This window comes from Centrocercus urophasianus, unplaced genomic scaffold (assembly GCF_019232065.1).
Source record: "Centrocercus urophasianus isolate 14NV4802_14NV808 unplaced genomic scaffold, USGS_Curo_1.0 seq_22, whole genome shotgun sequence".
In the NCBI taxonomy this organism is placed as follows: Eukaryota; Metazoa; Chordata; class Aves; order Galliformes; family Phasianidae; genus Centrocercus; species Centrocercus urophasianus.
Genome location: NW_024884778.1, coordinates 10,329,660 through 10,356,677, shown reverse-complemented (window position 1 = coordinate 10,356,677; position 27,018 = coordinate 10,329,660). Strand labels below are relative to the sequence as shown.

General features: G+C 41.4%; 1 protein-coding gene across 1 annotated transcript in view; it reads right to left on the bottom strand.

Annotated features, from left to right (window-relative positions):
- EEFSEC (eukaryotic elongation factor, selenocysteine-tRNA specific) overlaps nucleotides 1–26,615 on the bottom strand; it is a 113,102-nt gene extending 86,487 nt beyond the window's left edge. Inside the window, exon 1 of the mRNA XM_042823720.1 lies at nucleotides 26,330–26,615. Coding sequence (XP_042679654.1) covers nucleotides 26,330–26,615 — 286 coding nt within the window. The remainder of the gene's footprint in view (nucleotides 1–26,329) is intronic.
- Nucleotides 26,616–27,018: the final 403 nt, after the last annotated feature.

The window sequence follows — 27,018 nt, the reverse complement described above, 5'->3', positions numbered from 1 at the left end:
CCTTCTTGTGATGACAGCACTCGGCTACAGCCCTGCCAGAAGGAAGTGAAACAAACTAGTTGTCACCAGAAAACACAAGGGAGAAGGAAAGATGGGAATTATATTGCACAATAAGAAGCTAAACCACAGTGGAAAAACAAAGTAAAGAAGTAAATGGTCTGCTGAGTGAAGGAAAACAAACACAAAGATAACGCAAACAGAGGGAGTTCGGGTGACAGCCAGATACGGGGACAAGCAACAAGGCTGGCAGCACTGCATCAGAGAACAGCCTGCAAGAGCTGTACCAGCTGGACTCGGGGGCACCAGCACTCATCTATACCACAACACTGACAAGAATCACACAACTAAGAGGTTAACATATTATTTTTAGAGAAGAGAAAGAAAATGACTACCCTAGCTTTGAATACTCAAGTCCAATTCACTTCTGAATTTGGGGGAATATCTGACAGCGATCATCATCAAGGAAGTAACTCCTTACTGCCACTGCTTGCACATCAAATAGGATCCGTGCTGCCAGTGGGACCACAGGCAAGCCCCCACATCAGGCTGCGTTCCTGTCTGGCACAGTGGGCTCCTGAGTAGGCTTTCACAATGTGAATGCCTTATTGTTTCAGAAAGCCAAAACCAAAAAGTATTAAAACCAGATCTGTCATACCATATTCACAGGGAAACATCACAGGAGTACCCAAACCATAGACTGTACTTTTTATAAACTGCAAAGCACTGTAATTGCTGTGTTTATTTTGGCACAGAATATCACATCTGACATGGCAAATCCCTTTCAGCCTCTGTCATAGAAGCCATAGCAACTCTGCAAGTTCAGGAACTCAAAAACCTTCCTGTTAGTGCAACCTGCTGCACACACCTGTATGTTACCTGTATATTTGAGCTCCAGTATTGAGCTGCATGGAGATGGAGCCCTACAGCACATTCCCAACAAATTAACAAAGGCATTTTTAAGCCTAAGTGATGGGGGGGAGGGGAATAAATAAATACAACACTGTCAATTACCTCCTCTATATGTGCACACTACACCCACATTTGTTATAAACTGCAAGCACTAAACTAACTGGCAATTTCAGTATTGCTGAAAAAGAAAAAACTTGAAGACATCTAGGACAGTTTGAATGGTTTTTCTCAACAAATGCAGATTAAGAATATTATTTAAAACCACTACTACTTCAGCAAGCAGAAGCTCAGTACTACATTAGATTCCCCATCATCTATCCCTACAAAGCCAAATGGACTGCAGTCAGACCCAGGCAGTGCAGAGCAGGACGGAAGGGGTCCCAGTGTGAGCCAGCACAGGGTCCCATGTGCACATGGGCACCAAATCTGAGCACAGCTGACTCGGGACTTTAAGCTACTGCATCCTTCTCCATTTGTCATCATCTCTGTAGCTGACTTTGCAGCAGCAGTCCAACTCCTGTTTGCAGACACCAAAAGGAAGCACAAAGCGGAATTTGAAATGTAAAAATAAAATAATTGTGGGCCACGGGCTATAATTTGATTTCATGCTTTACAAGGAAATGAAAGAGGACTTCCTTTTTTTTTTTTCCCCTAATATGTTTTTACAATGTTAGGATTTCCTCTAGTGCTGAAGAGAAAATCGGATTGTAGAAAATGTGCTGTTCTCAAGTATCATTGCTACTCAGGGGCAAAGCTCTGTTCTAATGTGCACTTCCCATTCTGGGGAAGAGGAAATTCTTCAATTAATAAACCGGGTGGACTGAGGCGAGTTTTTAAGGTTTAATCAATTTCATCTGCACAGAGGATAAAAAGAGCAACTATTCTAACCATTTTTGCCTCCCCTATTCCCCTTAAAAAAGTAAAAAAGATCTATGTTTTATTTTAAATTCTTTGAGGTTAGTATCTCCTGTCTCAGGAAATATTGTCTATATCATGCAGCCAGTATGAAACTTCCCCTTTCCCAGCCCCCCACCCTTCTTGTAAGGAATCTATTTCAGAAAGGACTACAATCTTACCCGCTTTCATACACAGAGACACCACGGGAGATGCCACGAGTTGGGCTAGGTGGCATGGGGGGGAGGCACTGAGCTGAATAAGGGAGATGTTTTGCAGGATATGAAATCTTCCAAACTTTAAGAGGAAAAGAAGAGGCAGGGAGAGATGTGCACACAACCGGAGCGCGTGAATTATACATGAAGCGATCCTCTGCAAAGCAATGCAAATCAAGGATCAAAACTGATACACCAACTTGCATTAGGAACCGCTTTGAAAAGAACAGGAACTCGTGGAGCTCGAGCATCCCACCACCCTTTCCCAGGCACGCTGTTCCTGAAGGCTTCAGCAGCTGGAAACACAAACAGACTGCACGGCTTCTATCTCTGGTTAGCTTGGCGCATCTCCGATAGCAGGGGTCAGACCAGCAACCCACAGCCTGCTTTCTGAATACACAGTAAAGCTTAAAATTATACGCATATTTCTTTTTTTTTTTTCCTAACAATAAAGAAACCGCTGGTTGCACAAATTCCCCTTAAATGAAAACCAGGCATTAAGCTCCTTCCTAAACAGAGAGTTACAAAGAGAAAGCAGGATGGCTACGCGCTCCTAGGAACAACTTTTCTGATACGCCAAATAACCTTTTGGTTATTTACTTGTAGTCTCAAGTTCAACTCAAATATAAATAGTAAGTGAGGGAAAGAGAACTGCTAATGAGGAATAGAAGGATTCTCTTGGAGAAAAAAACATCACACAAGAATATACTTTATATTTCATCTGCCAAATAAACCAGAGTGCAACACTGCCCTGAAGACATTAAAGGACCTGTGGGCCTTTACCTTTCCTTTTGTCTAACATGTCAGACACAAGTCTCCGTTCTTCAAAGGGACAAACAACATAATTAGAATACATCAGTAAGCTCAATTGTCCATGCGGAGGAAGCACAAAAGCGATAATGTCTCCATGAAGGTTATGATGAGAAACACTGAGGAACATCATCTAATAATTAACGATATATGCAGATCCTGTTGCTGCAGTAGTGACCATATGAGTAAGCTTAAACAGATTACTTTTGCTGCAAAAATAAACCTGAAAGTAAAGACCACCCCCAAAAGGTCATCTAAAGACCTTTAGCAAGACTTCACAGAGAAAGTAAGGAGCCCCACATTGCTGTCAGCCTCTTTGGAGAAGGGGTGGATGCTGGGCTGCCCATGGAGACATGGATCACACTTCCCAAGACCACACAACTTCAACTGACAACAGGCAAGTGAAGGAGGGCTGGACATGGAATCAAGGTGCTCAGAAAGGGAACTGAGAATACAGATACACTCACTGATCCTGCGACACAGGCAGAAATCTAGCATGGGGTTGTTGACATCTACGTATTACTTTCAAGGACTCAGATCATTCAGAAAACAGGAAGGGCTCACCCTGAGCAGCCAGCAGCACTGCTTACAGAGATGGAATGTGAAATCTTTGCTCTTTTTTTTTTTTTTTTCTTTTGCTAAGGTGTTCAAAAGCACCAGGCCAAGAAGCTTCGGAGCAGCAGCACAGAGTCACCCCCAAATGCTGTGGTCCCCTTCTGCAGCCTTATGCTACCATGGGAAAGGAAGAAAAACATTCAAGGTCAAAAAACAGTAAACAGCTTTTCGAAAAGCAAAGATCTCTTGAATTGCTATCTCCATGCTAAGGGAAAAAGGTTTTTTGTAAAAAAGATTTTGTTTATAATAGGGGAGAGACAATTCCAAGACAAGGCAAGTATGGGAAGCTCTCATTATGATCTAAATAAATTCACTTGTCAAGCACATTAAAATTTTACATAGTTTGTAAAATAAATAAATAGAAAACACCACACACACAGACACAAAGTTCTTCCTACAAAGGCTCCCAGATATACATCACCACCACAATAAAAGAAATTGCTATGCAACTTCTCAAATTTGGCAGCACGGAATCGTTTCTTATGCTTTTCCTTCCCTATGCAACACACCAGAAGACAACAGCACCCAACCTGTGCCTCACCTGCACCTAAAGCAGGAGCAGCACAGGAAGGACAGTAGCTGAGGATGCACACTTGGAGACAAGAAAGGCCCAGCTGCTTAGGACTGCTGACTGAAGCTCAGTCAGTAGTCAGTGTGTTGCTAAAAAGTGTTGGATGACATTCATCACTCAGTATGCAAGTATTTACAGCAAATAAATGCTGTCCTTTTTAAAATCTGCTGACACATTTATGTTCAGTGCAAAGTTGTTTTTACTTTTAGAAGCGGTGAAGAAAGGTAGAGTAGTGGACTGCACAAGGGATGTAATATTCAATGCTACTCTTACATCTAAGCATGCTCTGAAGAAGGAATCTGGAAGACAAGTGGCCTCAAAAACAGGAAATAAAACAAATGCAGTAAGTACTTCATGTTCAAGTTTTTATAGAGAAAAATCCACATAACAGCGTACAATGACAAAAGCATATAAAGTTAAGCAAGAAAAGGAAATCAAAATCCCTCTAAAAAGAGCACAATGAGTCACATAATGTGGAAGCGCCAGTCTTTTAATTAGTGCTGCTAGATACTGTGTGGCTTCAGCCAAACAGAAAGGCAGATTTGATATTTGCACAACTAAGATTTAAGTTAGCTCTAGCTGGATTTTAAGACATTTATGTTTACATCCTTTATTAAAGGCACTGCGATGAAGCTTAAAGCAAAAGACATTTATGCCATCATTGACTTTCTTGCTTTGACCTCCTGAAACCTCCACTTACCTGTTTCCAAAGAAAATGCAGTAACTGTGATGAGTAACACTACTAGGGTCTGACATTTCAATTCCTGCTCAAAATTTCAACGACTGAAGAAAACCAGAAAAATCGCCATAAATGAGAATGTTCTCTCTACATTCTATAGGAAAGTAAATATTCCCACCTTATAATGAGAAATGCCCAATAGTATATAGCACACGTAAAAACAGAGGTAAATAGTAACAAAAGAGAAGACATCAGAGGGTGGTGAGGCACTGGAACAGGTTGCCCAAGGAGGTTGTGGATGCCCCATCCCTGCAGGCATTCAAGGCCAGGCTGGATGTGGCTCTGAGCAGCCTGGGCTGCTGGCTGGTGACCTGCCCACAGCAGGGGGTTGAAAGATGATCACTGTGGTCCTTTTCAACCCAGGCCATTCTGTGATTCTCTGATCCTTCTTCCATATGCTGTAATGTCCTCTTCTGTAATACTACACGTTAACAGATCTGAATTTCTGTATCGATGAACACGGCACAAACTGGACAGAATCCAAAAAGAACCTCTACTTAATTTAGGGCTGAAAACATTAACTATGGAAGGGGTTAAAAATGCCTACATATCTTAAACATTCAACAGTCATCCTGAGTAGACACAGATGACTGCTACAAAAAAAGTGAACGTTCCCTGAGTTACACAACACCTTTGTATTTCAGCCGCATTAATTTCTTTCTTGGCTTGAAAAAGAGAGTGCATAAATCGTGAATTAGTTAGCAAACATTAACTTTTTAAAGTGTCATTCATATATATGCATATGCAAATGCAGACACAAATAAAGCTGGGAAGTTAAATATTCAGGATACTGCATAAAACTAAAGCAAAAGTTAGCTAACATTTCAGCCTGAATGTCATTATACCGCTCATCATTCTTGAAGCACAATCTATGACATATGCTACAAAAAAAAAAAAAGGCTACTTCATACACTTAAAAGCAAAACAAAGCACAAGAAAAGAAAACAATTGGGTTATTACCATTTGCATTGCCACTTTCTTTTGGCACTGCGTGTTTGTATTGCATAGAGTATGGAAAGGTTTGGTCCCTCAATTTGGCATTCGAACTACAAGAAAAAGTCATGTCAGATTTCTGGCTCCTCATACGACATAGGAAAATGGCACCTACCATACAGGTTTGCAACCAAGTGCCTACTATGCTGTGTAGAGTTGAGTTCATGAAAGAACATTTCTGAAACAGTGTGGTAATAAGCTTACAGTAGATCAACCAACACTATGGTTGTGATTTGGAAAGAAAGGAAGGGACCCATAAATAAATAAATAAATAAATAAATAAAAATCAAGACACATCCAAAACCCTGCTGTAACCTCCTCAGATGGCACTGCACGCCCAACATCCTAGTAAGCCTTCCTGGAATCTGATGAGCAATTAGTTCAGGTTTCAGTCCTCTTCAGAGGTATTTTGCCATCTGTGTTTCTGGACTGCTCTGGGAATTAATGGACCATTACACTTGGGCCTTAAACAGCTGATCATAAATGGTTCCTGGTAGTCCATGAAGTCTTTAAGGTAAATGCTGAAAAGCAAATAGGTGAGAAGAGACCAGATGAAAAGGAGCCTTTTTATTGACTCATGCCAGCTTTACTTACAGTCTCTACAAGACTGCCAATCACGTAGCAATTAAAATGATAAATACACTTGGCCAGCAAAGCTAAATATATATTGTACGCTAAATAAAGTGCAAAGAAAAAAACCTACACAAGAACAAGGTGTGATCATTCTGCTCCCTCTTTCCAAGAGGGCAGACCAGCAGTATTCGCAGATATTTCTTAGACCAAAAAGTAGCAGCTAAAAAGCAGAAAAAGGCATAAGGCATCCCAAAGAGTTACCAGTCACGAGGCTGCCTGAAAAGGACACAGCTCCATCCCCAGCTCCCAGGCTGCACACAGCCTCCAGTCTTCTGCTCTGTCTCTGAAGAGTCAGTTCTCATCAAGCAGAAGTGAACAGACAACTCTCAGCTTCAGAAATGTTACATGTGAGGTTTATGTGAGATGCTTCACTGATAATATAAAGCGGGGAGAAGACAATGTGGGTGCCCCTGCAGCACCTCCAGCTCTGGAAATGCCCATATTTCTAGAGGTATGTGAATAAACTATTATATAAAGTGGAAAAGAAGATATTCGCACAATACTTAAACATTTTTTTGTATACAGTATTCTGTATCAGTAATATTTCAATCAGCTCTTCATCTTTTCAAGTCCTTTTAGAATTTTTATAAGATTATATAGTCGCATTAGCGTATCTAGGATTCAATCACATCTGTGCCTGTGTTTCAGTGCAAGAAATAGCACAGAAATCCTTACAAAAGCAATACACAACTGAAGTACTTGGTTATCTCAGGATAAAGAGAATGTACTATGGTTAATTACCAAACTTCTTTTTCCCCTAGGGACAGGAGAATCATTACTGAAGAGTATCTATTGCCTCCATCTGCTTACAAGTATTACTGAATTGCAACATCTTGGAATGTCTGTTAGAATTTTTTAACTTATCTTAATTACAAGACTTACTCTCAATATTGGATTATAGTAACATTAAAGACAGCAAAAAAAAAAAAAAAAAAAAAAAGTCCTAACTTCTTGAAGACCCACCTGGCCAAAGGATGCTCTATTGATGTGCATCCCTAAGTGGTATCTTTGAAAGAGCAATCCAACAAGAAGCTCTAGGCAGCAATCATGAAGAAAGAACTGCTATCGTGCACCACCTGGAGCTAGAGACACCAACCTGAATGCACATTTACATGAGTAACTCTGAACATGCACAGCGCCTAAACAGCAGTCTGGATGTAGTGGGAAAGCAGATACAGGCATCAAAGTTGTGTCTCTGAGAGTTTGAGGAAGAGCCCAGAAATTCACAGTCCCGTTAAACTACTCTCCACTTACATTCAAGGCTTTAAGCCAAACGCCTGAGAGAAATGCACAGAGATCCCCAAGGAAAGTGCAAAGCTAACACCTTAGATTTGCTACTCATTCTCTCTATCAGTCCAAAGACATGCATCCTACCATGCACCTGCAGCCTTAGGAAGTTCCAGAAACACCAGGAAGAAACAGATTTTAAACCTCTTACACATCAAGAGTATCTCTCTACAAAGTCCCCACGAGACTAATAAAAATAAGCCTCCTTGAACAATTCTGCAAGTCACCAATCCAAAAGTAAATCATTAATTCAGCAGATTCTAAATCACTCCTTTATTAAAAACAAAACAAAACAATTCGGTTTCCAAGCAGAGCTAGAAATAAATTAGCGTGATTCAAACTCCAAGTATTTTGAGTCTGCCTTATTTCTGTCTTAGAAATAAAGTACAGCAGAGGTCATGGACCCCACAGCAAGGAGCTCATTCTGTGCTACAGCCCAGTATGAGATACGTTTCACAACACCATGTGAAACACACTGTCCCTACAGAAGAGTTATGGTTGGCTACTGGAACACTCAAGCATTTTTCATCCAAGGTCAATGAAAAAGATATATTTTTTTTAAAATAAAAGCAATTAAAAAGTATACAACTTATTAAGCCTCTTCCAAAAAATAAAAATAAAAAAATAAATTTAAAAAAAAAAAAAAAAAGTCTGCAAGGGGCAAAGAAAAAAATTTTTACAGTATTTTTAAGTTTTCTCTTCACCCTCACAATACTGAAATAACATCAGGGTTATAAACATCTGTCACTGCCAAGGGAATGTACAAAACATTCAGAAAGTGCGGGCCCACGTATCCTGTAGCCCTGCACTTCACAAACAAAAGGTTGGGGAAAGAAAGAGGGGGTGGGGTACGGGGAATAAAGGCTTAAAGATTAAAGTCACAGGCAGAGACAGACGGCTCCGTTTTTTAATAACTGAAAACACGAGTTGTGCCTGAATGTGCTCATTGTTTTATGGCGGGGGGAGCGTCTACACGTGCTGGACTGGCTGGCGACAGAACTGCCCTTGCATCAAAAATAAGATTTACCAAAAGCGAGGAAGAAAAAGAAAAGAAAAAGACACCAACCCCGTGCACTGATTTCCCCTCTTGTAATGTTTAATGACGCATTCAGGTAGAAATCAAGACATTACCCCAACTTCCCTTAATTATATCGGGAACTTCATGCTGAGTAGGAGTACCTGACTGCAGCGGCCAAGCACAGGACTGAGGGGCTCTGAAGGCTTTCTGCTGGGAAGGAACACATACCTAACAAACAGGCATGTCCATGAAGCACTGCTAGATTATAAATCAATTTCTGGTACGTTATTTGCACAACAAAAGCAACCCCGTGTGGCTAAACGTTATGACCTAAGCAGATTTTTGTATGGATTCAAAGAGTTCAGACGTAAAGGAGAAGTTCTTGAGCCCGTCTGAAAAGCATCCAGCAGCCGCACTGTTAGTGAGCAAACAGCATCCCAAGCAGCCTGCTCTTCAGGCATCTCCCAAACCAACCAGTAACTTCAAGTGCTGCACCAGAGTATTAAAATAAAGACATTCCTGCTTTAGGATTTAAAAATTAGTTTCAAAAAAAACTAGCTTCTCAAGATGCAAGATCCTGATGGCTCCTCCAGACCCACGATCGTACATTTAAATCATTTTAAAATTCCGTTGTATACCATTCCCAAAGACATTCATAACATCTAGGGGAAATGCATTGTACGACTTATTTCACTGGACAGACTTCTGTGCAGGAAGCTCCTCTGAGTCCCATTCTGCTGCTAGGTGGGCAACAGACAACAGGTCCAAAACTAAATAAAGCACAAAGTATTACTCAAATCTAGCTTATGATGTTACTATAACAGAGCTTTTGTTTCTGTTGTTTCATTTTTTACCTGCCAGCTTTGCTTAAATATAGACAGGACACAGATAATTCAACAAGACAACAGGCTCTTTCATCTCAAACCATACGACTCCAGCCATGACTTTTTGGGGAAGCCCGCAGTAAGGCGAGGGGATGCACACAACAGGAGTCAATGGAAGGCAGCCGCCTGCCCGCAGCTCACATGCTGTGCTGGGAGGAACCAGTGGCCACAAGAACAGATCTGCAGCCAAAAACGTCTGATGTGGAATGCTGCAGCCATCATCCCACCTCTGGTGGTGCAACACTTGCGCATCATCAGCCGCTGGACGTCTTGTTGAGATTAAAGATATTGTGGGGAGTTACTGCCTGCTTAGCAAAGGGAAAAAAAAAAAAAAAAAAAAAAAAAAAAAAAAAAAAAAAAAAAAAAAGAGTCCATGGCAGAAAGGGAGGGGAAAGGAAAAGCCGAAACATGAGCTCGTAAGCCTGTTATGGAGGATAAAGGCAGGCTTTGTTTTACTTTACTCAAACCAAGTATGAACAAGAGGCTCATCACTATTTGGAGCTTCAACTGCAAGATTGGTTTTATATGCAGTCACTACATTTTGCTCCTCAAAAAATTAAACTATTCCTTTTCCTCCAAACTACCTGCAGCTGATGCTCAGATGGAAACCCATACGGTAGGAAAGACTTCTTTCTGCCCTTCCAAGAAATAATGACACTTCTGAAGCACATAGAAATGTATTCACACAGAGTAAGAACAAACCTTGGTAATAGCTGACTTTGTCCTGAAACAAACAAGCAAATTAAATATTTTCTTTTACAAAAATATCACTTGGAGGACGCGTTGGATATCCAACCACGCTAGGCAGTTAGGCAACAGATACTAAATTGGGGATGCATATTTGGACAAGATGTGACAATCCCGTTTCCAACTACAAAAGTCCATCCAAAAAAACACAACGTTAAAAGACAGTCTATGAGCTTAGAGGAAGAATACCAGTCAAAAGGTCTGTCCTCCAACAGAAGCACTACCTAGCAGTGCTGCCTCTGAAGGACCTCAGGGGCAACAGTAAAAGGCAGCAAGGGGAAGCGCAGCCTGGATTGTAGTTTCTTGCTCTTCGGAAAAGGCGAAGAGGGTGGTAATTCACCGTGTACGACGAAATTGTACATGAAAGTTTAAAAACAGCCAATTAAAGCTAACATTATGGAATGGAACGGCGGGTCCAAGTGGAACACGTTAGCTACGCATTCCAAACACGGGCTGCAGCCCGCCCGCAAGGCGGATACAGTACGCAAAGTACAAAGGGTCAAGGAGTGCTTCTCCAGGGAAGCCCAGCACTGCCTGGAGGAGCGAGTCGAGCCGCCCACGCTCTCACAGCAGGGGACAGCGCCAAGGCTGCAGGGCCCCTTTGTCACCAGTGGCACAGAATGCTACGGGCAGACATCGCGCGAGGAAAGCGTTGGCCAAGGAAGGGCAGATCTCGTTAAGAATCAAGTTCACCACCTCCAAGTGTCAGCAGAAGAAATCTCTCTCTTAGAGCGCTGGATCAAGGAAGGAAAATAAATCTATACAGAAAAAGTGGCCCTCAAGACTCAGTTCACTGTAACCAGGTTTTCAGCAATCACAAACGCTCCAACACCTACTTGTTTTAGAATATAGATTTGACTCAAAAATCAAACTCTAAAGGAGATTCATTCGGTACTCTCTCCTCTGGCCTTTGGTCCACGGCAGGCAATGCACTGCAGTTTGGTATCGCATCAGGAACACGCAGGTGCTCTCCGTGGCTCAGCATTGCATCAAGCCACACCACACTGGACCAGGGGATCTTCTCCTGGGAAGCCATCATCAGATACATGGAACTACTGCATGCTTTCTGCTAGGGCGTTGGAAGGGCTTTTGACAGTGCATTTATTTTTATTTAAAATCTTGCTGAGTAGGATTGCTCAAGATATACAGCTCTTTTCAGAATAGTCCCAAGGGCTCTGCAGTCAGGTAAATCTCACTTCCCAGTACTTGAGGATGAAACAAACTCTCATGCCAGACACGTTATCCAAACTGACAACTCCTCAAAGCAATCCAGATGCTGTAGGTTCTGTGCTATTTGCTTCACATTAATACATTTTTCATGTAATTAATAAAAACCAATGGCAATGAAGAAGGTGATGTAAAGGAGGAAAGCAGTAAGAGTTTAACTACTAAATAAACCAGACAATAATTGCCAAGTTTTGAATTCATACTGGATTAAAGGGCCTGAAGTTTAATGGCGTGCATCCACAGAAAGAGACTGTAACAGTTCTTTAATTTTTTTCAACAGCAGCATCAGGAGGAGAGGTAAAACTGCTTTCATTAACTGGGAAAGCTAGGACATTGTGACTACATAAAGATGTCTTAACTGACAGCAGAATAAGCATCCTAAGAAGATATTCATATTTTCACTGAATAATAATTCAAATAATCTGGAAATTTTACTTAAATGACCTATCTAATTATTTTAAAAGACTTACTGGTGCAAATGACCCAGTCCAAGTACAAAGTGCTCTGGACCCTAGTGCTGCAAGGTCTCCTTTTGGCTGCACGAGTGTGAATGGCCCAGGTGGGCTCTGAACTGCTGCTTCTATACAAAGCTGTGAGTGCATGGCACCTCACAGACACACACAGGGATCCCTGCTTTAGAAAGCTTACAGGCTGAGCTCCACTTGCCCCCTACAAACAGTTTAATCCTGGACACAGGCAGGTCTCTTTATTGCTTCAACTTTTATGCACAGAAAAGCATGCATCTCATAAGGTGAACGTACAGAAACCTATTTACAGAAAAAGTCCTTTCATCTCCCAAATTCATAATTGAAAAGGTTTTCTTTTAGGTATTTTGAAGAATCTTCAGAGGTGCTGTGTTTCAACACAGCCCTGCAAAGTAATTTCATAGTCCAATTGCAATCCTATACAAAACAGAACATGCTGAGATTATCATAGATACGTCAGAATAATTCAGAACAAGTTCCTTAGCATTTTCTCTAGAACTGAATAAAACAAAATCAGTGAGTTGGGAAGGCAGGCACTTCATGTAAATGAAGTTTGTAAGCAGCCACATCTGGTTGGTTAAGTAAAATACCAATCAGGATGAAAACTTTCACTGAGGCCAGAGCTGTGACCAAGAAGAGCCAGCAGAAGAAAAAGCAGGACAGGTCTCCCTCCCAGCAATTCATCCCACACACATTCACTCTCCTATGTTTCACTTGCTAATTAAGGACTGCTTTCCCAAAACTACATTCTAGAGCTAGAACAGAGGCTGAAAACATCCCCAGGGAAGTGGGAAGCAAAGCCTCCAGCAAACAAAGTCTGCTCAGAATGCATGCTGCTCTGCCCAGCTCATGTGATCACCCCTCAGGAATGCTGGCACTGCTGAAGTTATTTCATGGAAATATGAACTGACTAAGAATGCTAGATAAACAAGAAAGTAGCATCGACTGCAAAGCAGTGGTTTTTCTACCATACCTGTAAATTTACATTTTCATTGCTCATGGAATGAAGTAACCAGGACACTTCAAGACAACAATGGTCACTGCAAAACTCACCGAGCAGCAGTACCAGCTCTGAGCCACCCCAAGCCAGCTTAGATGCTAGAAGTGCCATGCCTGATGTCCAGCTAAATCCTCCACACTTGCTAAGTTGTCCTCTGTGATAAAGCTCCTCAGGAGACCAAGAGAAGCAACTCCTAAACATAATTTGGTACAAACCAGCATCAGAAGCACATCAAGAATATCCAAAGATGACACACACCTTTGCAGGAAGCCGCTTTCAGAAGCTTTTGCTTCTTACCAGTTAGCTCCTACACACATTGTTAGGTCTTGTTCCACACTCGAGTCTTCTATGCTCAAAACAACAGATTCCAAATTAAACAACAGAAACTAGATTGATAGAAGAAGGGATGGAGGACTCAGCATGTAAACTTCACTGTAAGAGGACTCCAGCAAATATGCTTCATTTGTTATCTGATCACTTTGGCATTCACATAAATGATGGAGACAACTGTTGTTGAAGAACCACATAATAACAGAAGATGAGAAGTACAAAGGAAATTTATTCAATATATTCCTACCGACAATTTACTGTAGATTTCAAAATTAAATACTGTTGGAAGAATTCATGAAAGCATTCACAATAAATTAATTTTATTAATTATCTTTAAAATGCCACAGTTGGTCTGCTTTTGAGGAAAAACTACCTCACCGTACAGTAAAAATATGAAGCTGAAATAGTATATAAAGAGAGAAAAAAGCGAGTAATTTCGGTAAAGTCAAATTGTCTTTAATGAGTAGTTTGCATGGGAATAAAAAAAAACCCAACAGATAAGTATCACATAAATGGGTATTTAGATATTTTTTTTTTCTCTCACGTTTACATGAATTTCAACTCTGGAATGCAAAAAAAAAAAAAAAAAAAAAAAAGGTAGGCATTACATGGGGAAGAGAACCTGAAGGTCCACAAGTGTGGGGGGATAACTTCTAAACAGCTATTCATTTGGTAGCAACCATGTTTTAAACAATACACTTCTCTTTAGCTTAGAAAAATTAGTTAAACTTCCAATGAGAAGATTTGCTGCCTCTCCTAAAGAGCTAGATTTAAAACTCTGTTTTCCCAGGAAAGAATGAAATCAAAATCCAAGAGAACACACGCTGTAGGATGGGATTTACCACCAAAATGAAATCCTTGACGTCTGCAGTACCAAGAGACAGCAGAGACAATCCATTCCCTCTGCCAACAGCACTGGGCAGGCAGAGAAGCCTATTCCACTACAGGATATCACTGAAGTAGAAGTCAAGCTTCCACACTGCTAGATCTGGAAGCAAACGGAATATTTAATAACGTAAAAACATCCAAACAGACAACATCAGATATACAGAAGCACAGCAAGATAGCAGCAACCCTGCACTCTGCCAAAAGCCATTCGAAATCACAGACCACCAGGGCTCCCTTGAGTTTAATTCCTATCCCATCATGACAAAACAACCAAGGTGAGCTTTTAATGGTACAGACGTCCTTTTCTCATCTCTTCCTCTTATACAGAAAGTAGGAATTAGTAAAGGAATAGCTCTGCAGCTGTTTCCCACTGCACTGCCCCCTCCTCATTCCTCCTCTCCTCACTGTTTTTAAAGAAAAAAATGTTTATTTTTCTTCATATGTGGAACTGCCCTGCTTATGAACATCAAGAAATAGAACATCCTAACTCCAAGCTCTAAGATCAACCTGCTGCGCAGCTCATTCCCAAACATCCAAGAGGTGCACAGGGGAAAAAGGTCCCACATCTTCTACTTTCCTCCAAAAAACAGGTAAGACCAACACTAAAAACAAAGCCAAGGCTATGAATGTCTCTCTATTGCCAGCTTCAGTGTTCTGGCACAGCAAGAAAATAAAACCTGCTGCAATAGCCAGGCATCAGCCGAATTCAATAAGCCAACAATGCATCACTAAGATAAAATAATGCATAATGAAAGAGTACTAATCACTGCTTAATTCAATGCTGAAAGCACTGAGAAAGAATACAGCCTCGATGACTAAAGCTCAATGTTTTGGGAACAGAGGTAGAGATAGCACAACTCAGGCACTCAGAATATTTTGTAGTGATCGCTATTACTACTTAGCAGCAAACTATCTTCTACAGTAATTTTGGAAAACTCTCCTGATGGGCTGTTTTGCTGGCTGAGTACAAAGCTGTCTGCCACCTTCCTACTGCTCAATCATCCCTCATTTCAGCAAGGACTGATGCTATGCAATGCTCTGCTTCCTACAACAAGCTGTACTCAGCACAGTATTTTAACCAAGCTGATCCAGGCTACTTTCACTGTGTCTACACAGAACCACCTTAATGCTTAATAAGAGATTGCAAAAGCACTTAAAACAGTATGTGAAAGCTTTGGAAGGGATACGATCAACTAATTTAAATGTCACATAACCAATTCCGTATTTACCCCGGGTTGACTCAATTATATGCAAGAAAACAGGAAAAAGATTCCATACACCTGACATCACTTTACATGTGGTCTACAGTTTTCCTAGCTAAGGTCTACAGTTTTCTTAACAGGACAAAACTAAAAATCTTGAAAATGTAAAGGAAAAAGAATATAAAAAGCAACAGTGTTCAACCACTGCGTTAATTTCAATAAAGCATTCTATTAAAAAAAAGTGCTTTTTTTGGGTCAGGATTGGGTTGAAAAACATCAGGGCCTCTGTTTGAGAATATTAAATATATATAAATACATACACGCACACACTTAGTGATCTGTAATGAAAAAACACACAATGCTCCCTCCCTCCTCCAAACCTATTGGTGAACACAGCTTCGTGATGAAAACATCCAGAGAAGAAATTTCAGTAAAAATGGGATTGTCAGCCATTGATCAAATAATAAAAATAAACAGATCAGGCAATTTCAGTTCAGAACTTTTCGTTGCCTTTAACCATAAGAATACTTTCTGTGTAAAGTTCGGTACAGCTCAATTTTGCCAAAATGCATTTCTCATATTGCCCTTGGATGGAATAAATAGCACCACAAAGACTGAAGTGAACCTCTTCCCACAAGAGGTTCTGCAGAAATACCAATTCTGGACAGAATAAGACAGCATTGCTGGAAATCCTAATGCACAGCACAGAGCAAAGGGTGAGCTCAATGACAAACATCACCAAGCATCACAGCTTCATCAGAAAGCCCGAAAAAAAACAACAAAAAACAGGAGGATCTCAGTTGCTGGTCAGGTGAAAAGGATAAGAAATGAACACGTTGTTCTCCTATTATAAGGTAAAAACCTCAAAGTTGACAAATCAAGAGAAGAAAACTTCCTTAGGGATGCCCACTTCATCACTTTCGAACATTAAGCAATACTGAGTATGTCACGCTTTAGGATAAATACAATCAACAATTGTTTCAAACTTTTTCTTTATGCATTCACATATATATACACATATATATGTAGTACACACAATTTTGGCGCAGAAGTCTACTTTTGAGGCATTTTTTTAACACGGGGAAGGAGAAAAGAGGATAAGCCATTCTTGAGTTGTTATTTCAAGCTGTAACTTTGCCAGACACCGGACCAAGTGTCAGTGCCAGGTGCTCGGAGCTGATCAGGTGAGCAGCACCACTGCAATGGGCATTTCTCTGTCGTGTTTTTCAATCCTTACCCACTGAGATGAGGAAAAGATTCTGACGCCGAGTGCTTTCTAAATCCCTTCATCACAGCCCTACCGCAGTGCCACACACCATCACCAGCACCCAGGCTAACAGCCACAGAGCCAGCATGCTCTGAGCACTCCCCAGCTGGGCAGCCAAACCCAGCACCACCTCATTGCTGTAGCATGCTGGGAATTGGCTCTGGTACATCATTCAGACACCCACCCTGTGCCACGCTTACTGCTTTCTATGACCAAGACACCAGAGCAGCTCCCCACCCTACATGGTAGCAGCAGCCCAGCAGGATGTGATGGCCAAAGGACTGGGACGTTGCTGCCTTACACGTGCACCCTTCTGTATATACCCTAAGTCACTCTTTAAATCATTTCACATACTAGAATGTCAGTGTGGATAAGCACTGCCAGAACACAACACAGAATCCCCAAAGTCAACCACAGGTTCAGGTAATCGTGACCTCCCTTTTTACAACATAAATGCATAATTTCCGCACCACTCTTTGATGAAGGGACCACAGACTTGAAAAGAGGAAACAATTACAGTCATTAGAATTTCATCCAAGCATGAGATTTAATCTCGGGCCATAGCCTTGCCAATGGCTGTGGGGGTCTCAATTGAGACAAAATTGCTCTGTGGGAGAAAAAAAAAAATGCCTCGATGATGACATTAGTCAGCAAGAGAGACCGAGCTTTGTCTTCCATCCAACAGTACGGTTAAATACAAGGAAACCATTTTCCTTCTCCCTCTTGATCCCCCAAAAAAGAAAAATACAACTATTTTGTTTCATTCTCTGAAATGCAGCTTTTGCATACTTTGGAAACTTTCTTCTGCGAAGCAGTAATGCTGGAAGGGAAGTGTTTAATACAACAAGAGGAGTTTTAAGCATGAATAAATGTCTGCAACAAAAGATATTTTCCCTTGCTGACCCTGGTTAATGTAAGCAGACAGTCCTACCAATAGTTATCAAGTATTCCTATAGCTTTTCTTGCCCAACAGGTTCCCAAAGACTACTTCAAATTTTACAGATACAGGAATCATTTCCAGAATATGCCCACCCGTTCTACGATGTACACACTGGAAATAAAAGAAAAGTGAAATCACACTACAGATGGAGGCAAAATTCCACAGTACAAAAGATCAACTAAGATCTGAGAGTACTAACTGCCATTATATGCCAACCACATGTTGCACCCCAAAAAAGAAGTAAAAGCAAGGGAAAACTTTGGCACAGAAGACGAGAAAGCACTGCAGGGGACTGCATTAAATTCACTTTTATGGCACTGTAGAAAAAGCAGATCTACAGTCAGCTAAACAACATATTCATGATCCTTCTACGCAAGAACTGAAAGAGAAAGCTTTTTAAGCAAGCAAATCATTAACCCAAAATGAATCATCTCATCTCTCCAGGCTGGGCTGAGGGGCCTGCTTTCTTACCTGGGCAAACTCTATAATTCTCAAGATCCAAACTTAGCATGGAAGAGTGTAAAAATAAATAAATGAAAATTCATCCTTTACCCGTAAGGTACCGCTGGATACAGCCAGCTCAGTTTTGTTTGAACTCTGCTTTATTTCCTTTCTTTCCTACTCCACTGTCATATCCCACATATATATTGGCTACTTGAAGCCACCCCTAGTGCTGGTAATGCTGATAATTACAATCTAATGTAGAATTAATCAGCTTCAGTTTGAAACAGAGATCGTAATTCAAATTGGAAACCAACACTAACCATTTCATGTACACTTGAAGAGATTAGATAGGCCGAGCAAGAACATTTTGGTAGAATAACTGATAAGGACTTGGGAAATAAGAACTATTGGTATTTACTTAGCCTGCAACGCTTCTGGAAGCAAGCAGTTTAAAGGAAGCACTTCAGAACAGCTATTTAATCTGAATTTTACAGATAGCACTGAGAACATTTCCTCACAGAACGCATGGTATCTTTACAATCGGTCACCATGCAAGCTGTTCAACTCTTTCTTTGCGGGAGCTCTCGCTCAGTTTTTCTGCGTTACGAGCTGTGACCCAAAGAACAGAATGCATTCAAGAACCAGCTGGAAGTTACCACCACTGAAGATATGCCTCACTCTTCAGCTTGCTAGGCCAGCCTTGGGGTTACCGAGAGAAAACAGCTCTCTGCCACACCACAGGAACAACTTCTTATTCCATTCAGAGACTTTAGCAATGACTTCAGTGCGCAGCTTCAGTTTGCTTTCTTAGCTAGAAGATTTTTCCATCTGCATTTCGGTTTTGTAAAGGTTTTGAAAAATAGTACAACAGTCATGCAAGAACACATATTATTACTACTAGTAAAAAAAAATATTAAAGAAGCTAAGTTCCCCGTTCTGTCAAGCTAAACTGTTAAAAGTGAGTTCTATACATAAGCAATGTATCGTTAAAATTGTATCTACCATCTACAGTTTAAAGACAGCTTCTAAATCAAGCTGTAAAACAAATGCAGTAGAACCTAATCAACAAACTGGTTTAATAAGTAGACCACTGTAAATTGCTAAACTGGACTATTTAGCCAAGGAAATGTATCTATCATCAGCAAAAATGCTGCTTTGAAAAATTTGCTTTAAATTCGTGTTGACAACAGCAACTCTAATTACAAACATGCTTCATATCCTACAGTAAGTTGAAATAGGTTTTATGCAGGTATTTCTAAGACTTGATGAGAATAGCTTGTATTTTAAAACATCTGAAAAAGGATTAATAACGCTTGATCGCTGTCCCAAACAGCTCACGAAACTCAAACTAGAATGAGGGAAAAATGAAATGAAAGGCACGTAGTTATTTGATGAATGCTAGCACACAGCATGATGGAACAAAGAAATTCTGTTTTTAAATCAATAGGGAAAATGATCAAACAGAACCAGTCAACACCATTACAGGACTTGGTTATTATGTTTTCCTGAGAAGCTGTCAAATTTTTGTGTCAAACACTGAAGTGTGAATTAGCCCAATTTTGTTGTATACAAGCAACTGTGTGCAAAACCACCCAACAGCTTTGTAGGAAAGTTGTCCTGTATTAGGAAAAGAATTTCAACATTCAAGCAAGTTTCTGTAAAGCCACTCCTTTACAATCTATATTTAAGATGGAGAATGAAACTATAAATCACACCTTCAGAACAAGATATGCACCTTTTCAAAACAGAGTACAACTGAATACTACATCTCTTATGGAATTCTAAAGTGAAGCAGAAGAGAATGCAATTACTCAATATAGCTTTTAAGATCAGAAGGTGATGGCTTTCTTTTGACTTATGGGTTGAAAAGGTTAAAAGAAAGACTGCTTTTTCCTTTATTACTACTTAACAGTTGCTGCACAGTTTAGAAGCACATTGAATCTATTGTAAATAATAGGGAAGTTAGCTCCAAGCTGAAAATGCAGAAGAGAGCATTAACACAGAAATCACAGCATATCACAGTAGGCTAGTCTCACTGTCACCACACTCAGAAAACATTACTATGAACAGAAATGAGAAATAATGTATGATCAGTGGAAAAGTAGAATAATTATTTATGATACCGATTAAAATTCCACACGTAGACCACTATTCTGGTACACACAAGCAAAAAGAAATTTGATTCTACTCCTGATCTCACACAAGCCCTACACAGCACAGAGACACTTCAAAGTAGATTTAGTGCAACCACCTTGCTTTTACTGAGCTAAATAACGTGGGAAAACAGAGAAGAAAAAGTAGCTGTGTGCACCGAATTTCACAGCTCTGACATTCTCAATTGCTTTACAAGTTCAACTAGAGGAGAGCCACCCCCTCCCCCCCACATTCAACTTCCATGAAACCCAGTTGTTTGTCCCATCTGTGTCCTGTAATGTAAGACAACACTTTGTGTATTTTAATGCTTGAAAAATGCTATCCAAGTTGTAAATGAAGTAAGACTAACCTTCCTTAAAACACAGGGGTCATTTTCTTTAGGAAGGGGAAAATTAAGCCCCAGTTGAGTTTCAAATCTTCTACTTAATGTTGGTTAGTTTCAAAGTAAGGTCATTTCATCCACGCTGACCTGCTACCCTACCTACTTACCATCAGGATCCTACATTGTAAGCAAATGCTGCCCTCTTGTGCACTGTGATATCCTGTAGAAGAAGTTGTGTTTTGGGGGGTTGGGAGGAGGGCATTGTAGGCCAATCCTGTATCTATACTGGCTGCCTCTACTTTACACACAGCTCCATAATAGGAAAATAAAAGAGCTTTATCTTAAGAAATTTCAATGAAAATGCTCCTTTAATTTGTCAGAGTATAGGGCTCCAAACAAATTCCTGAAAGCGAGTTTAAAAATGCACAGTGTTTCAGTTTCAAGAGAAGGGTTTTTCATTCACAGAAATAAAGTTGATTTGCATTTCTAACATGAAGTCAGCAGTTTATAAGCACCACGAATCCAACAAACTTAACAGATCATTCACACTAATGATCCAAACGCTGAACTCTCTTGACTCACAAGTATTTCCACTGCATCAAACTTCAGGAATACAAAATGTCACGTGGGACCAATAGCTTAATAATTTCAACAAGGTTGCTTATTGCATTGCTCTTAGCTCGAGTTGGCAGCCCAGTCCTCAAATCGCTTCACTGACCCTTCTGACCACAACTGCATCCACTGAACAACACAAAGCACTCTGTCCTCAGAGAACAAGTTTCCATTCAACATTATTAATCGAAAGCAAGAGTCCTCAACACAAATTTATAGTCATCCATACACACACACACCTTAAAACCCTGTGTTTTTTTTTCCTTTTCCATTCTGAGCAAACAAAGAACTGCATCTTCACACAGGTGTAAACAAGCAAAAGTTCATGCTGATGGCAGTGTATTTTCTGGACAACAACACAAGAATAACGCTGAGTTTGCAAATCCTCTTACAAGCTTACAACCAACCCATCAAAACAACAAATGTTATAAAAGTACTTTCCTTTGCCGCGCGTTAATCTTACAAATAATCTGCATCTGACTGAATGTGAATGCTGGTAGCAAGCCCACGTTTCCCTTGATCTCCCAAGACTGTTTTCATTGTACTCATTTGCATCAGCAAGACATGCTTTCGCTATGCTCATTTCCCCATCCCCAAGCTCTTGGGCAAGTTCAAAAGTCTTGGCCCCTCCGATGTATCAGGTATGAATTAATACCCTTCCTTAACAGAACACAGCAGCAAAGTGGAAACAGACACTTGCGAGGCAGTTTTCTTTGAAAGGAACTGCGGGGACAAATGGTGACAATGAAGCTCCAGTTATAAAGTAAAAAGGTCAAAGGTTCAGGCAGGCATAAGGATTACAAAACTACAAGATCGCCAGAATTCCCCCCACAGGTTTAGACAACCAGGGTCAAGCAGTAGCTTTCCAATTAAAGCCTGCTTTAAGGCTGCTCTGTCCTTTGAACTTCATAGGGTAAAAAAAGATAACTTTCTTTTGTAGAAGTTCTTTTGAGAACCCATCTCAAAACTAAACAGAAAGGGCACCTGACAACAGCTCCCCCAAAACAAACAGTGCAGGATCCCCTCGCTGCGTGCGTGTGGGGGAAGCTGGGGTGAAGTAATCATGTTCTTCTGTATTAGTGTGCTGACCCTTTGTAGGGCATGAAATTAACCATCAGCAAGTAAAAAATCTGCTACTGGTTAAACTACTTTGCTACGCAAAGTGGTCTTAAAATGAAATATGGGGATTGAATTTCTCCTGGAAGATTAACTTGTGTAACCTCTCTGCAGGCATCCCCTACTGCTGAACTCATTTGAGACCCTTCTGGATGCATGGGTCTGGATGCAAACAAATGTTAAATCAAATCTTTTACTATGATGAAGGCAACATCAGCTTCGGGGAATGCTGGAGAGCTGAGATTCAACACAAGAACAGAGGCTTTAAAATCACAAACAAAACCCATAGCATTGCAACAGAAACAACCTAATTTCAGTGTGAAATTCTGTGAGAACATCACTTAGATCTCTATAGCAATAGAGGAAAAACAGCCCCATAGAAAAAGCAGCGTTGCATTTTGCAGTCATTCCTTCAGGGCAGAAGGCAAGCACAAGACTAATGCTAATGCAGATGCTTCGTGTCACTTGTGACAAGCCAACGAATTGACCATTAAAATTCAGTTATTCAGATTTGTTTTCTGTTAAGCAAACTGACTTCCAACAGCTATAAATACAAACATTTGGCTTGTTGCACAGCTTATTACGTGTAAGATAATCCTCTGCTGCAACCTTGAAATTATTATAAACTACCAGAAAAAACATTGTGTTCCTGCTCTTCAGAAGAACATTTATTTAGAAATAAATGAAGTACGTGGCACAGTCCAAACCATGCAGCTATCCACAGTACACCTTCCTGCAGTATCAAACTCACAAAAGTTGAGGAATAAATCAGCATGGCTTAAATACAAGTGAAAACTACAATGTGGTGAGTCAAGTATCACTTATTCCATTCCAGCCTTTGACTATCATCTTTCAGATAACAAGAGAGCACTTTGGGCAGAACTGTCTGCAGCACTTCCAATTCCCAGCATGCAGGTTAACAAACAAACAAAGAGAAAGAAAAAAGAGAAAGAAAAAAAAAAGAAAACCCCCCAAAAACCCTACTTTTGATTTAATATCTGATACGTTGTTTTGTTTTTTCCAAGGGCAGGCTTTGTAAGAAAAATGCAGCCGCAGAGAATGAAATATGACTTCCATTTTCCATTCCATCTGGTTACTGTTCAAATATTCTGCACCCTGAATCCTAAGGTGCTGTCTCTATGTAAGCATCCTGTGAATGACTGCGAGAAGTATTCGCAAGGTCAAGTGCTACCTAGTGCAGCATGACCAAAATGCAATACTAGATTCAGCCATAAAAATGCCCTTCAAGAATTAGCTAGAGACAAAAATACGTTAAAGAAGAGTAAATAGTTTCAGCGAGTCTGTGAGTGGATTTATCAGCTTTGTACAGCAGAGGAATCAACCCTTAGGAGTATCTTGGGTGCACAGAAGAGATGGCAGTTATAGAGGATGGAGCTGCTAGGACACAACCTGGGAGAGCAGGCAAACAAAAAAAAAAAAAAGAGAAGGGCAGAGATGACACCACTGCTTTCTCCTTTTCCCAAGAAGGAACCTCCTGAGCTTGTCTGGTGGTAGATTGGACAAAATGAATAAACCCAGAGCTGCTCAGCAATCCCATAGGATGGAGCCATCAATGGGGAGCCAACTAGTTTATAAAGCCTTCAGAGAGAAGGCTTCAAACACAAGCATGCGGTTGCATATTTTCACACTTGTAGCTTCAACATTAAAAGCCACATGCATGAGGGGTAACACAGAAGAAAAGGCTGCTACAGGGCCCTCCCATCACCCTTCCAGCTCCTCACAGCCTTCACATCTCCCATTTTTCTGCAAGCTAACTCACATCTACAGCTATCTCAGGACACAGCGAAGAGCACTATTTTCAAGAGCTGTGGAAAATCCAAAGTGCAGAATAAAGACAGGAAGATAAAGCACTTCGCTCTTATATTTTATTTAAAAGCTTTCAATGCAGAAAATTTATGATAAAAGGAAAAAGTAGATTAAAGAAAAAAAAAAACCAACACCACAGCCTCCATGGTTGTAATGAAAATGGAACAGCAAACTGTTTCCATCTATTTCCTAATCACAACTGTTCAGACTAAATTTTAAAGTACTGTGATCTGGGCAGCCTGGCTTTCTGTTTCAGACAAGGTGGCAATACTGAAGTGATGCTTAAACACTGAAGGATGTATCCTGTTGCACAGGACATGCTATACTTCAGTTTGAATTTCACCAAAACATACTAAAATTGCAAGTGTTCCCACCAGCACAGATCAGGTTTTAACAACAAGGTCTCACTTTTTAAACCTGGTAGTAAAAAATAAAGGAGCATCCAATGTCAAGATTTATGTGTATGCTACCAAGCAGGCAGCTGAAATTTCTAGCTCCAAGTATTTACACAATACTGTATTTTCTCTGCCATTCTGTTTCTCAACATATAGAATTGCATTAAGTCATACTAATCAAACAATCAAGAGTTTTCACTAGAATATGTAACCTGCTATAATTGGAACTATAGTTCCAACAAGTTTGACACGCTTTGTGTCTGAATTGCTACCTGCACTTTTGCTGAGAAGAAAACCACCATTCAACTAGTCTAGCCCACATCCTTTCCCAGCACAGCATTACAGTGACATAAATTGAATAACTTACTCTACCAGTGTGGGTAGCAGTGAGTAAATGCTCTAACATCTTCATAAAAACAATTAATAGGAAGCGATTAAAAAAAAATAATCTATGTATTAAGCAACACCCCAAACAAGCAGTAACAAAAGCTGTTTTTCCCCAAGCTTTCAGAGACCTCTTCATAAGGAAAGTTTAGCCCTCAGAGCAGTTGTTTCCTGAAGAAAGGAATGCCCATCTACCAGTCACTCTGTCAGTCCACCCAAGAAAAGCTACCATTTGCCAAAATACACTTTGTTCATCAGAAGATAATCAGGTGCTTACAAGCACTTAAGATCGGTAACTGATTGTAAAGCACGAAAGACGACAGCAGATCTCTGGAATTCAGCACTGAGCCACTCCTTGCAGCCACAGAGCACACATTACTAACGCTGCTGCAGAAATCAAGAAATGAGTGAAATGTTTATTGTTCTATCCAAAAGAAATGCAAACAATACCATGTTATCACTGCTAACATCACTCACACGTCTGCTCTGACAGGGTTGGTTCATACAGCAAGAGGAGAGAATAAGTCAGAACCTCAGTCCAGCTGCCAGTAAACACACGCTGCATTGCAGAACAACCTCCTCCCTGGTACAAAGGGGACACGAGCAAGAAAACGCATGGGAAATAAATTTTCAGAACTTCTTATACTTTAACTGACCAACCTGTGGCTGCAGTTCTTGCTGTTCCTTTGGGCACAGGATGACTGAATCACTAAGATTGGAAAAGACCACTAAGATCACTAAGTCCAGCTGTCAGCCCACCTGAACCTCCCACGGGGCATCTAGATGCCACTCACTCATTACTACTTGTCCTACTGCTAGTTACCTGTGAGGCTCATAACTGACACTAAGGAGACACCAGCACTGAAGATGCATGGGAAATGACTTTTCAGAAGTTTCTGTACTTCAGCTGACCGACCTGTGCCTATTTCACATTGCCTGCAGCCACAATCCCCACTGTGCCCTTAGCCATGCACAGCCACCTCCCAGCTTTGGGCAAGAAACAGAAAAGGTCCTATTTTTCATCTAACAATGTGAACTTGCTTTAAACGAGCTCTAAAGCAAGCCAGAATCAACTTCTCACATCATATACAAAGTCTGAAATGGAGCAAATTCCACTTAACGCTTCCAACGCTCCTGTGTGAGAGCTCAGAGCAGAAGAGCTTGCCGTGTGCACGTCCAGCAGGTGCAGCACAGCTCCAAGCACAGGGCGCAGCGCACTGCGGCACGGGGAAAAGCAGCAGCTGCCCTCACAAACTGCAGGCGGGGTCTCACAGGCAGGAAAATTTTCATTCCAGAGAAGTGAGCAGAGTGGAGCCGAAGGAAGTCGCGCTTATCTGCGAGCGTAGGGTTAATCTAAGGGACAACGGGGGCGGTGGGGACCCGAGTCCCACCCTCAGCGGCACCAGCGGGGAGCCCCTTACCGCCGATGATGGTGCGGATGAGGGAGGCGTGCCCCGGGCAGTCGACCAACGTGAACTGCAGCTCGCCGGGCCCCGGGCCCAGCTGAGGCGGCAGCGCGGTGCGCAGGCAGGAGAAGCCCAGGTCCAGCGTGATGCCCCGCGCCCGGCTCTGCGGCGCCCGGTCGAAGGCGGCGGTGGAGCTGGTGGTGCTCAGCGCCCGCGCCAGAGCCGTCTTGCCGCTGTCGATGTGGCCCAGCACTCCCACGTTCACGTTGAGGACGCGGGGCGGCGCGGAGTCGGCGGCCATGGCGGCGCTGCACCCGGGCGGTCCGTCCGCACAGCGCCCCTGCGGCAACGCGCATCCCGCCGCCACCGTTCCGCGCTGCCCCGGCCCGAGCCTTGAGCTGCAGCTTCAGCCTTCCTCAGCCTTTAGCCTCCGCCGGCCCCAGCCCCTGCGGCCAAGGACAGCCACGCACAGGTGCCGCTCGGGCTAAAATCTGGCTTCACAGTTGCCCAGACATCGTGAAGTCAAACGCAAAAAGCAGGTCAAGATCTGGGTAATTCTCTCCCTTCTTTTTTTAAAAGGAAGAGAATTACCTGGATCTTGACCTGTTTGACCTTAACTTGCTCACTGATTTCTGGATTTGTGTAATTCCTCTTCCTGTAAGTATATTGTGTAGGGTGCCCCCTGAAAAGCATACTTTGATGGG